The sequence below is a fragment of the Muntiacus reevesi genome, chromosome 1 (assembly GCF_963930625.1).
Source record: "Muntiacus reevesi chromosome 1, mMunRee1.1, whole genome shotgun sequence".
Classification (NCBI taxonomy): Eukaryota; Metazoa; Chordata; class Mammalia; order Artiodactyla; family Cervidae; genus Muntiacus; species Muntiacus reevesi.
Genome location: NC_089249.1, coordinates 86,610,840 through 86,625,112, shown reverse-complemented (window position 1 = coordinate 86,625,112; position 14,273 = coordinate 86,610,840). Strand labels below are relative to the sequence as shown.

Here is a 14,273-nt window from a genome sequence, read left to right as displayed (position 1 = left end):
AATTTTCATCAGGTAGAAAAAGAAGTAAAAAAAATCCTCCCTTTCTACTCCAGTGGGACATGAGAAGAGAGGTGACAGACAGAAGAAAGGCAAGCAGTTAGGTTTACATGTGCTTGTGCGCTCTGCTCAAACTAAAATCCAGGGGCAGGCTTGGGGAGACTCCGAGGTGCACTGGCAGGTCACCTCCACACACACACACACGGGGAGGCTGCACTAGCATGAATGCAGCAGGAAGAGGCCTGAGCTAGGGCTCCCGAGCCTTCCATGGCCCTCTACAGTGGGTCAGGGGCTCAGAGGAAAAGGCACGGTGACCTTGACCTCTACAGTGGGTCAGGGACTCAGAGGAGAAGGCACGGTGACCGGGACACAGAGGTGCTGCCGTCCAGACAAGAGCCAGAGGACCTGGATGAAACCTGAGGCAGAGCCGAGCTATCCAGGGACGCCCGAGGGGCCTGACTGAGGCAGGAATGCCAAAGCACAAGTTCAACGGTCTCCTGTTGGTGGAGCATATCAACACAAGAAACCCAAGGACCAGCCCAGACCTGGCCCCAGGCCACACCCCTAGCAGAAGCCAGTGAGGACCAGAGAACAGCACAGGGGCCCCCAAGAAACCACAATTAGGACTCATAAAAACCCCATGGCACCCATCCCTGCCCATGCACTGTACATCTGGAGTAGCAGGGAAGGCTCGTTTGAATACTTCATTATCAACCGTACCCTTAATGTTATTTATTTACTATGATCAAAAGGATGGTCAACCTCTGCCTCCCCATCTTAGTTAGACCAGGTCACTGTTATCTTTTGACTAAACTACCCTAAATAACCTTCAAACTAATCTCTCCTCTTCCACTCTTGTGAGCTAAGTCACCTCAGTCATGTCTGACTCTTTGCAATCCTATGGACTGTAGCCCACTAGGTTCCTCTGTCCATGGGAACTCCCTAGGCAAAAGTACTGGAGTGGGTTGCCATGCCCTCCTCCAAGGAATCTTCCTGACCCAGGGATTGAACTTGTCTCTTATGTCCCTGTCCAATCTCTTCTCTTCACTCAGCAACCAAAGTGATCTTTGTTAACACACAGCCAGACCATGTCACTCCTTCAGTGCTTACCACTGGACTCAGAATTCAATCCAAGCTCTGCCTGGCCTTGCAGGGTCAGCATGCCCTGGCTCCTGCTGCCTCTCCATGCTCCCCTAACTCTGGTCCACAGGCTCCAGGCAAACTGAGCTGCTCTCAGAGTTGGAATGTGTCCACCTCTTTCACTGCTCAGACCCCTGACATGCATTCTGTGCTGTGTTTAGTCATTCCAGTCGTGTCGAACTCTGTGACCCCGTGGACTGTAGCCCGCCAGGCTCCTCGGCCCATGGGATTCTCCAGGCAAGAATACTGGAGTGGATTGCCACTCCCTTCTCCAGGGGATCTTCCCAACCCAGGAACTGAACCCGGGTCTTCCTCATTGCGGGCAGATTCTTTACCATCTGAGCCACCAGGGAAACCTATTCTACCCCCAGATTAAAATGTTCTCTTTTCTACTCTTCATATAACTGACTCCTCACCCTAAGTCTCAATCCAAATGTTAACCTCCTGAGAGAGGTCTTCCTTGATTACCCTTCCAAAATAGGGTACTTCTGCCACTCTCTTAACTACACTCTCTTTCTTTTTTCCAAATTATATATAATTTATTTGTTTTTTTTTAACATAAATCAATTATTTGAATGGGACATCGGAGAATTGATAAATTCTCTTATATTTTTGCTCATAGCTAGTTTATCTCCCATCTGTTGTAGTGGTAAGTCAAAATTTGCACTTAGCCTAACATTATAATATGCATGTTACAATTAAATAAAGTGAAATTTATTTTCAACAATATTAAAGATACATGTTACTATTTACAACAGCATCCATAGAGATTTGGGAGGAAAATATATATCTATATATTATAGATAGATATATGTAAATATAGATGTGGGTTCAATCCCTGGTTGGGAAGATCCCCTGGAGGAGGAAATGGCAACCCACTCCAGTATTCTTGCCTGGATAATCCCATGGACAGAGGAGCCTGGCGGGCTACAGTCCACAGGGTCGCAAAGAGTCAGACATGATTGAGCATGCATACAGCCGCAGCCAGCCAAGATGACATGCTATTTGTGTTCAATGAATGCATAGAGTGAGAGAGTGAATGAATTTTATTCACTGGTGAAACAGAAATCACCAGTCTCAAAGCCATAATAAACCTTAGAGAATATAGACCAAACAACTCCACCAATCCTATTTGCTTTCACTATAGGGATTACAGACAAAAATCTTAAATGGCTTTCCCGTCAGAACAAGGCCTATTAGTAACTTCCATTGTAACTAAAGCTATTCTACAGCAGTTGTGTTCAAACTTGGTCCAATGATAATGAGGCAATGTGGAAAATACAGAGGTTATGGAAGCATTTTTCTTCACTGATTTTCTTTCCATAACCTTATACTGATTTGTGTAGTCTGAGTTATTGAAGACAATGGCACATAAGGGGGTGGTTATGGCTTGCCACTATTCATTTTAATCATTTTCCCTCACTGTTTTGCCTAGTAACATAGATGCAGTTAATAAATCAGGGATACCTCACCATGCACAGTGCAGACATAAAGAACACAACCTACAAAGAAAATCTGAATATCCTCAGTATAATTTCACCAGACCAAGGCTCAAAGGGACTTCCCTCATTAACATACGCTTATTCTTATTTTTTTACCACATTGTTTGAAAAGTATTCCATCAGGATAAAAAAAATTTTAATCCAATATGAACAAAAATTCTGTACTAATTTGACTTCAAAGTTAAGGCAAAACTGGCTCAGTAGTTCAGGGTATAATGAGTGGCTCAGAAAACCTATTGGATTTGCTTACACAAACCTGGCCTGGCTGTGGTTTCAGACTTCCCATACAGTTCATGTAGCCAATTCTCATCAAGAAATAAGACTGTGTTACCGGAGGAAGAGAGGGCTGTGCCATTTTGAAATCTAGTTTCCTATTTGGAGAAAAAAAAAAATCAAGGTCTTTTTCCCTTAGAGAGGACAAAGACTCTGCAATGGAGATTTCCTGCTAATTCCATGAGGACATATATTGGCATCAGCTTCTTCCAAGAAAAAGCATTAAGGGTGGAATCACCTTTATTCCCACTTCTACCACCTTGTCCTCCTCAATGAGAGTCTGGGGCATCGTGTACTTTCCTCTCTGCCATGGGCCTGCCAAGTTGGCACTCCAAGAGCAAATAATAGCAATAATAACTTCAGTATGTTAGCAGCCCTGGGAGTCTATGTGTCAGTCAGCAAGGATGAGTAGAAAGAATGGGCAAGAAAAACATCAATTATTTCATGAAAATAGAAACTCTTTCTTCACATGCCACTCCTAATTATATGCAAAGAAGCAGAATCACAGATACATCAGGAACCTGGTAGTAGAGGTATGTTGGCTAATTATCCACTCAGTCATGTAGTCAGTGCTGCATGAACTACAAATAGCTTAGAATTATGGAGATGGAAGAGTCTTTCCTTCTAATTAGTGGTTTCAGTTTCAGGGCATCCCTGGTGATACAGCTGGTAAAGAATCTGCCTGCAATGCAGGAGACATAGGTTCGATCCCTGGGCTGGGAAGATCCCCTGGAGGAGAAAATGGCAACCCACTCCAATATTCTTGCCTGGGTAATCCCATGGATAGAGGAGTCTGGCGGGTTACAGTCCATGGGGTTGCAGGAGTCGGACATTACTTAGTGACTAAACCACCACCACCATGGAGATGGAAGGGTCCTTCCTCCTAATTAGTGGTTTCGGGGCTTCAAAATGTCACAGATCAATTCTAAATCCTCCCCTTCCACCATGTGAAGAATCAATATTGATATTGCAATTTTTTATTCTACCAAATGAAGAGAATTAACAGCTCCCCACTATCTCTTCCTGCCATCACTATTTCTTAAAATAAATGACATTTTAATAACACATTGAAGCCCCCAAAGACAAAGCAACTTGCTCAAAGTGACATAGGAAGCTAGTGGAGAATTTAGGACTAAAATCCAGGTCTCCAAATATCTAGCCCTTTGCTGTATGTGGAACAATGCACTGCTTTTCCCTAGGAAGGCTGGACAACAGTACAGTTCATTTCAATTCCATTCCTTCTACTATCCTTCCTGCCATGTACTCCTCCAGACAAGTCCCCGAGAACAATGAGAATCTATCCCTGACTCTTTCCTCTTTCCTTACTCATAGCCCTCCTTAACCATTCCCTTAAAAAAAAATGAAGTAAACAACTTTGCTTTAAGATATTATTTGTTCTCAATCTAGAAGACCGAGGAAATAAAAACACAGTAATCACTGAATGCAGCTCACAAAAGAGAAAAGTTTATGCTACCCGGCATCTTCATGACAAGTTTGAAAATTATTGGTACATAACAGATCTGCCTTACAGGATGCAGACCTCTAGATTCCTGGGGGAGAGACCCAAGGTTAGTTTGCTTTATTAGAAGGCACTGTGTTATATTAAATCATATCTACACAGCCAAAGGGAATGTTAAACAATCAGGCTTATTGATTTATCCAGGGAATGGAGGCTTGTTAAACAGGCAAAAGCTGTTATCTGGATTTTAAAATAGGTGGAATTGAGTATGACTCATCTATTTTGAACGTCAGCACATCATGAATTCACCAACGTGACAGGAGAACAGAGAGATCAAAGTAGTTACCTATTGAATATAATTCCTTCGAGAGCCCACGTGCCTCCTCCAGTCCCCAAGAATCCTCTTTCTCCTTAATAAGAAATTTATTCTTTAAGATTGCCTCTATTCCCCATTATCTTTCATGCCTGTGCAGACCCAGGCATTTAGCAATGTAGGCTGACTACTCTTAATTAGATGCCAGGTTTATGTCAGTGACAACGCATGTCCCCTCATCTAGTCCTGGTGAGGTCAGGACACTTTCAGGCCAGGAAGCACAAGATGAGAGGAAAACACAAATTGCGTGACCTTACTCAATTTGCCAATAAAAAGGTAGAAACCAAACAAATATGTCTACTACCAAATCCCATGATCTGAGTCACAGCATCCTACCTCCGCCAAACTACCACTGCCCCTACTCGAGTCCATACGTGGGCTTCCCTGGTGCCTCAGTTGGTAAAGAATCTGCCTGCAATACAGGACACTCAGGTTTGATTCCTGGGTTGGGGAAATCCCCTGGAGAAGGGAATGGCTACCCATTCCAGTATTCTGACCTGGAGAATTCCATGGACAGAGGAGCGAGGCAGGCTACAGTCCATGGGGTCACAAAGAGTCAGACACGACTGAGCAAATTTCACTTTCTTTTTCAAGTACAGATATAGGCAAAATATTTATATGAGTAGAATGTACTCAGATGCTGGAACATTGTCTATGAAATGCAAAGGAACTGAAAGAGATTTCAGGCTCACGCTTGGTCTTGTTTCATTGTCGCAGTGAGTTGTAGAGTTTTAGCTTTAGCTTGGTTTACAGTACTGACTCTTCTGGCCTCTAGAATGGATCTCAGTGAGGCAGTGGGATGGTCATTCAACAGTGTTCTACTTTGCTCTACAAGCTACATTCTAGAACCATATTTATTGCCACATCTCTCCACCTGCATGAGAAGTAATGATTAAAATGGTGGCTGGTGTAGTCTTGGGAAAAGTTCAATTATTCAAAGAACTTATATTTCCCCTCTTCTGTAATACAATTAATCCCAAAGTCCCAACTGCTCCAAAAGTCATGTTGATACTGCTGCTCTATCTTGTATCAGAGCTTAAAAAATCTTGATTATTAAAGTTTTTTGTAAGAACCCTCCATGGTCTCTGCAATTTTACTATCTGAGGGGTTTGAGAGAGTTTAAACAATTTTAAATAGTGCCCATCGCAAACTAAAGCTCTTCTACTTGAGATCAAATGCAGCATCTAAAAGGAAAGTCTGAAGTCGGGAACACTTTACAGCTGCTGAGAAAGTGCAACAACCATATAGCACCTAACCTTTGTATTACTAAGGGATTGTTGTATATCAAATTCCCCTAAGATAAAAAGTATCCAAGGAATCTTACCAGGATGTACTATCAAGGGTAGAAAAAGTTTCTATATGAACTGAAGATTGTGTAACACACCTTCACCTGCCTGGCACATAGTAAGCCCTCAACAAATAAATGTTTCTTTCTTTGTTAGAGCACAGTGCCCAATATAAAAGGTATTGAGTTCTATATTATAAGTCCATTTTGCTCCAAGGAGGCCCAAAGTAAAAGTATGCAGAGTTTCAAGTAAAATAAACAAGCAAAAAATCTTTGCTTTGGAAAAGAATTCACTGTAGGATCCTATTAATTAGATAATTTACCAAAATGTGAAATACAATCTAACTTACAAAATGAGATTCATATTTAACTTTTAGAAAACTGCATAAAGTGAGACAACTTGTAAATCCATCAAGTCTCTTCAAAAAAAAAAAAAAATGTTTTTTAGAAATGTCCACAGTAATCCTAGACTTGGCCTCTCTCTTCCTTTCCCCCACCAATTGGCTAATTCCTATGTGTGTCTGAACAACAGAAAAAGCTTCAGTTCTTCCAGGAAAACTTCCCTCATTTCCCACACCAAACAAAACAAAACAAAACAAAAACAAACCAAAACAAAACAAAAAAACACCCTGTCCACATCTCTGTTATTCCACTGTATTATCATTATGTATTTATGTGTCTTTCACTAAACTTGAACTCTCCTTTGCTTAGGGAGAAATGAGATTAAGAAATGAGCCTTAATCGGCTAAGCTTAGAATATTATAAGTTCTCAATAAATATTAACAGAATGAATACATTACTGACATCAAATCATACAGATCTTAGGGTGTGGCTGGTGAGCACATGCCAACTTCGTCTGAAAGTATAAATGGAAGTGGTGAGTCTGACATCGAGTCTGAGAGGCTCGATGACTTTGATGTAGCCTGATGGAGGGCTCCACGGAGAGGATAAAAGGGAAAGAATGAATCAAACCTCAGGAATTTCAAGTGATGGGGAACATTTGCCAGGATGTAGTAGAGATCATGAAACATGGGTACGAGTGCAGAGAGACCTGAAAATGACTGAGGTTTGGTCCCCTTGGTCAAAGATCTCGTCTCTGATCTAAATCTAGACTCTGACAGCTGCTACCAGGCATTACCGCCTTGTCATCACCAGCGCTGTCTGTGCGCCACCAGCCCAGCGACTCTCACCCCAGCATTTCAGTGCCATGGAGAAGGACTAAGCAGTTCTTACAAAAGCATGAATCAACTGCTTTAAAGGCAGCTGCAGCAGGCGACTTGCAAAGGCAGCCTCTTACCTGCTGGTTCTGATAGGCTGTGACGGTGGTGAACACTGTCTCAGGAAAGTTGAATGTCTTCACGCCATCCCCAACGGGGACGGGCTTGGTGGGGGAAAGGTCACTGCTGAAATCCTTGCGAATCACGTGAACTCGAGGCTGGTATTTGTGCATGGAGTGAAGAATGATCTGAAATGAGAAGGGGAAACATGACTCCAGGGTTGCCTCTAAGGTCCCTACACCTCTTCTAGCTCTTATGCAAACAAATTGCAGGATAAAAGCATTATAGGAAGAGCACAGATTGGAGGTGAGATGTACAGGGAACTGGAAATCGGTGTACTTGCCCATGGCTGGAAGGACTAAGTGACCGGAGCTTCACATCACATAGAACCCTGTAGCAGAACATCTCAATCACAGGTGATGAGTGCACTGTGTCTTCTTCATTTGGATAAATACTGAGTGAATTGGTTCTGATACCAGTAGACTCCACTCCACTAAAAGGTCTCAGAACCCCTGCTGTGTGGCTTGTTCCCTCCTGCTTCACATCTTCAGCATGGGCTCATCTGTCTTTAAATTTTACAAGCCATCATTTGCCCTTTGTTATGGATTTTATGGACATCCTCTCATGTTATGTGAGAGCAAAGGGTATATGGGTGTTCTCTCTTCCTCAGAAAGTTACCATTTCCCGAAAGATAGGAACCATGATTTTAACTTCTGCAGTCTTCTTCCATAGCATCCAGTCTGGATTCTGGCTTTCAGTGAAAATTCAGTGTGCTAACTGCCAAAATTAAATCAGGGGCACCAATTACACCTGGCCAGCCTTAAGACCTAGTCTTCTCTCATAAACTTATAAATTTCTTGACCAATCAGCCAGAACTGCCCCTACAACAGTTTCTCTGAGTTTATTGCCCTCGGAGGATAATATGAATTATATGATATGAATAATAGGAATTATTCTACTAAATGTTGTGATTTATCTCAGCATTTTGAAATTCGTCCTGTGTTTCTTGACACAGTGTCTTGAGTTGACTTGACAGTGAGTTCCTAGAGCACAAGAACTCTGTCTGATAAACACAACCTGATACATAACAGACAGTTGCTAAATGTTAGATTTGTAACAAATGTAATTTAACAAGAAAAAAAAAGCTTTTATGCTTGCTTAATTACTTAAAATGACTCAAAACAGCATACAGATTCTTTTTTACCCATTTGAAACAGCCTGGGACTAGTCAGTTCTAGAGCAAAAAAAGGGAAAGAGGAAGGTAGAGGAGATGGGGTTATTTGACTCACATGTCCTTGATCATCCAATTCATTGTTGGTCAGCTTGAGTTTGTCAAAACTGACCACCTGTCTCATCCAAGTATCTCCAGAAGCTAGAGAATCAGGGTGGATATAAACTCTTGGGGGCACGGGGGAATCAGCGTTGCCAGCCACCATCCACTTGGAGCTGTGATACACATATCTGAGACAGAGAGGGAAGAGAGAATTCAGAGACAGATGCAGGGGAGGAGCAGAGACCCAGGAAACAATTAGGGACAGGAGGGAGGAGACAAAATGAGGGAAAAAAATGGAGGAGGGAGGATTAAACAGAGAATACAAAGGAGCAGGGAAGGGTGGATAACCAGGGAAAATGAAATAGAGATGGAAATTGGAAACAAGATGGGTGGGGGAGGGCAGAAAAGTGTTGTGGTTAATGATCAAAGCTGCAGCTCTCACAAGGAAAACATTCTCACAGTTCCTTTTCTTTCTTCTTCCTCTCCTTGCCTTGCACCCCTGTGTGCACACAGGCATCCTGAACCCACGTGTTTAGCTATGGAAAAGGTATTTTACTGCAACCTTTCACCTTTCAAATGCAAACCATATAATCCATTGGCCACTTGCTCAGGGTTTGGTCCCTTATTAAAAACATCTTCCATATTGTCCTATAAAACACAGCCATGTGCAGAGACCCTCCAAGCCTCTCACTTGTTAACCATTTCCTAGCCAAGACTCTGAATTTTGAAGCATTTTGATGAAAACTTAGTTTTGAACATCCACATTATTTTCCCACAAAATCACTGGAATGAGACTAGGTTAATCAAACACAACTAACTGGGAAGTCTTGGTGTTTCTGGGAATGGCTGCACTAAGAGAGTGGTCTCCATTTTCACTGAAATGAAGTATGTTTTTAAAGAAAGGAGCATCTCCCCTGCTAAGTCCAACATCAAGACTACTTTTTTCTTAACCAGCACTCCCTCTAACATACAAGTAGTGAACTTCTCTATTCACCTCTAACCTCCAAATTCATGGGCTTAGGGCCAAGTTCTGAAATATCTCAAAAATGAGCCATGACTCACTGATTTGATTGAGAACTCAGGAGATCAATTAAGCCACAACCGGTTTCCCACAAGAACTATGTGTGAGACACATGGAGACTATGTTGCCTTTTAATGGCTTTGAAGGAAAGTTATTTAGCAAACTTGTTCATAATCTGTATTAATTACCAATAATTCCCCTAAATAGATATTCTTCTTGAGGTCTTACCCAATTCTCTCATTCTTCCTCTCCATCAATAACAGGATAATCCACCATGTATATGATTGAATATACTATACTAATGCACTTCTCTGACCACTTTTCAAAATAAATCATCTCAGCTCACTTAACCAAATCATTCAATATGCTAATCACTTGCAATGTTAATTGAATTAGTTTTAGACTTAAGATCCATTTGATTTTTGCTACCCTGGCATACACTACACAATCCTACTTTTAAAAAAATTGTTTATTTTTTGTTTTTTAGACTGTGCCATGTAGCATGCAGAATCTTAGTTCCCTGACCAGATATGACCCCCTGCAGAGGAAGCTTAGAGTCTGAACCACTGGTCTGGCAGAGAAGTCCCTATATAATCCCAGTCTTTATAGAAATGTTAGGAGGATCCAGACCAAACCATTACTGGTTCTGATTCCCTGCCTCTCTAGTGACTACTTCCTGTCTGGTTCTCTGCCACAGGCCATTGGCATATCCTCTATCCTTGTTCCCCATCCAGTACATTGTACAGTGCACTGTTAAAATGTGTCATCTAACGCGCTTACAGAACATCCTGGGTGCTGGTGATGCCCACAATTCCACATGCCAGTCATCATTACCTGTATCTTTTATTGTCCACAGGTACAATGTCCATTGCTATGTAGTACTGCTGGTGTGGATCTAGGCCAGTGATTTTCACTCTCATGGCAGGAAACATCCTCCTGTGATGGGAAACAAGGCAGGAAGCTCAGCAATCAGAGGGGAAGAAGTAGCAAGAGTAAACATTTGATGAGTCTCTTCTTAATAGGAAGCACATCAATATCCCATATCCTTTAATTCTCAAAGTTGGCTGGTTTTTTTTCACTTTGAAAATTACCACTATCAAATATCCTGAGAATTTACACTGCTGAAATAATACCTCTTCTGAACTTAAATTGAACTGTTTGATTATTCATATACTCAAAGATCTCATACCATGCCATACTTTACATTATTAATCTTTAATGTGAGATAGATGGAGAGACAAGAGATAGATAAAATGCATGTATATACATCCCCTATTAGACTGTAACATTTTTCTCTTTTTTTTGGCTGCACCATGCAACTTGCAGGATCTTAGTTCCTCAAACAGGGATTGAATTGGGCCGCCTGCAGTGGAAGTATGGAGTCCTAACCACTGGACAGCCATGGAATTCCCTAAAATATCTTTAAATATACTTACACTTTTATACTTAATACACTTGAATAACTTATATTTTTATTCCCCAAGTAGCTTATCACAGTTAATTGCAGTGATCATGAAATACTTTTTGATTGTCTACTTGAAAATGACCACTCTCAAAATAATATCTCAAGAAAAGAAGAAAAGAAGGAAGGTGCTACCAGTTCTCAAACAAAGGACCACCAACGTGTTTTTTTTTTTTTAATGCATAAAACTGTAGAAAAATTTCTGCAAGTTCTCAGGCTGTCAACGTGTGTGTCAGAGGAAGGACCCTGTGGAATAAGAAGCAAATACCAAATGAATTCTAGTGGCCTCTGGGCAATACCTTGTTTCTACCACAATGGCTTGTTAAACTTGCCAAAGCAAGCGAGGTCAGGATATGGCACTTTACAACTACCCTCATAATTGAAGAGGAGGAGAGGGAGCAGCCCCAAAGAGGTATTGAGTTTCAAGGAGACTAAAATAAAATTTGCCATTCTTCTTTAACCATAAGAAAGAAGAAAAACATCAGGCTATTTTGCATGTCATTCATTTAGGAGCCAGACATAAAAAGTGCTCAGTTTTTTAAAAAATGTGGATTGCCCTGAATGTGCTCTAGGGTACTTGTACACAAAATGCTGCATTAAGTTTAGCCATCTGGGGCCAGTTAGTGAACTGGGCAGAGTACGGTGCTAATGAGGTCAAGGTCACAGGCTTGATCCACATATGGCCTAATTGGCTTTGCTCCATTTCACAGCCATAGACCATACCCTGACCCCAGACAGTCATCTCACAAATGTGCACCGGTTGTTTACATGACGGGCTTTCTGTGCTAGTCACACACTCTACTACTCATCAAAAATTACTCAGAAAACAAAAGTCCTCTGGTTATAGGTTGGTGACATCATAATCTTGTTTGAGGTTAAAGCACAAGAGTGACCACAGATCTTCAATAGAGATGGTGGCTATTTCTTAAATATTTGCAAAGAATAATGTCAGTACTACCAATTCTTCTTGTTCACTTTATAACTTTCAGAAGCTTCTATTGGTATTCCAGTTTTAGATTTTCTTTCTCTATTCTTAAAGTTTAATTAGAAAGTCTTCTATTTTAGTATTATGGTGAGCTAACAAAATTTTATTGTAGGCTGCTCATAATGACTAAATCTATCATTCACTGTAGGTGAGGCACTTTGATTCACATTAACTCTTTCCAAAAATTTGGGAACCTTGGTATATACATGTATAGATCATTAATTCCCTTCTAAGAACCATGACCTATGATTGCCCTGTCTATATAAATGTTTGGAGAACATCTTTCTGGGGGTAGAAAATCCTCTCTCTTACTACCTGAGATAAGAAAACGTGGTTTCTGTCAGCCAGCAACAGAGGGATACACTACACTGAAAGAGATGAATTTATTTCCTGATGATTTCAAGAAAAAGGGTCAGATGGTTTTAAATTCAATATCTGTTTTGTCTGAAACATTTATATGACCTTGAGTGGAGAAGCTACCTGTTTTTTTCCAGTACTTAGGTTCTAAAACGAATGAACTGTATGGCTCTTGATAAGTCATTTAAATTCACCATCTATAAAACAAAGGAAAAGAACTAAACAATCCTGACACTGTCTTCTTGCTTTCAATTCTATGCTGATATTTGAATTCTCTCATTAAAATCTTACCAAAGTTGCTGTTTCTTTTTGTCAGTATTTTAGCACAGAATATCAAGCAACGTCATAACACCCAAGGAAAAATTAATCTTTCACATTCACAAAATGAGATGAGTTTAGTTTTCATTTTATGCCTAAATTTAGGTCAATTTTTTGGACTTCCAAACCCATTAATCCCTACAACACCTCTGTCCATGGTGCTGACCATGCAGGTTCTGTAGACTACAGTAGTTCTGAATCAACAAGTTTACAGTTTGGAATGTGAAAAGAAGTAGATGGTGACTAAGGTCTGAGAGGGAAAAAGACCAGAGAGGCACACATAACTAATAAAACAGAAACTGAAATTAAAACTGAAAAGGACACTACATAGGAAGAAAAATGAAGTGAAAAGGAAAGAATCAATTTCTGGGATGGGGAGGGAATGAAGAAAATTTACAGAAGAGAAAGACTTCTTTGCATGTTTCTGAGTGGTTCCAGAATTACTTGAGCAGAGTTACTGATCACAACATTATTAGCTGAGGTAATCCAACATGGAAGCAATGAATATAGTTTCTAAACCTAAACAAAGGGATATGAACAAAGAACAAACTGTATGTCTGTGCTCAGAATGCCTGGATATATTCAGGTTACTGTTGTTTAGTCACTGAGTCATGTCTGACTCTTTTGTGACCCCGTGGACTGTAGCCCACCATGACTACATGGCTCCTCTCTCCATGGGATTTCCCAGGCAAGAATACTGGAATGGGCTGCCATTTTCTTCTCCAGGGGATCTTCCCAACCCAGGGAGTAAACCCACATCTCCTGTAAGGGCAGGTGGGTTCTTCAGGCAGGTTCTTTAGCACTGAGCCACCTGGGAAGTCCATATATTCAAGTACCAAAGTGAATTTGTGAGGGCAGAGATACAGAAAAGAAAACACTGCAGAAGAAATCATGAAATGACATCACAGGAGAGTTGTCAAGGAAGTGTTTGAGTAAACTGAATTCATTGATGTGCAGGGAACAGGGAATGATATCAGGAACCAATGTGATTAAAATACATAGACATAATATTAACTGTAGTAAGTAAACTGCCCCCAAAAGAAAACTGGAAAATCTGATAGACAAGAAAAGTAGTATTTCCCCTCTCACCAAACTAATGCCCTTAACAAACACTAAGAAAAAGAGTAAAAATATCTTCCTTGAATTGCTGTTTCTGTCCAAGTCACAATATCTCAAAATGTAGACTGAAACTCAAGCAACAAAAAAAGATGGCTTTTGAAAGTAATTCTGAATAAACAGCAAAGTCTTACTACATAGAACAGGGAACTATATTCAATACCCTGTGATAAACCATAATGGAAAAGAATATTTAAAAGAATGTGTATATATATATATGGGGGGGGGTGTGTGAATATACTGAATCACTTTGCTGTATAGAGGAAATTAACACATTGTAAACCAACTATACTTCAATTTTTAAAAAATAATTCTGAAAGTTATTTCAATTACTCAAGTTGCTCCTCCAAATAAAGTTTTTTTAATTATTTTATTTTCTACTAAAACTTAAAGAAGGAAGGGGGTTTACAGTGGAGGATGAAACTGAATAAGACT

General features: G+C 40.6%; 1 protein-coding gene across 3 annotated transcripts in view; it reads right to left on the bottom strand.

The window, feature by feature from the left end:
• TBX15 (T-box transcription factor 15) overlaps positions 1 to 14,273 on the bottom strand; it is a 121,829-nt gene that overhangs the window by 33,714 nt on the left and 73,842 nt on the right. For all 3 annotated transcript variants that reach the window (XM_065906054.1, XM_065906051.1, XM_065906056.1), the window contains exons 3-5: positions 10,435 to 10,536; positions 8,596 to 8,767; positions 7,327 to 7,494 (exon numbers count right to left, since the gene is read on the bottom strand). In XM_065906054.1, coding sequence (XP_065762126.1) covers positions 7,327 to 7,494; positions 8,596 to 8,767; positions 10,435 to 10,536 — 442 coding nt within the window. The remainder of the gene's footprint in view (positions 1 to 7,326; positions 7,495 to 8,595; positions 8,768 to 10,434; positions 10,537 to 14,273) is intronic.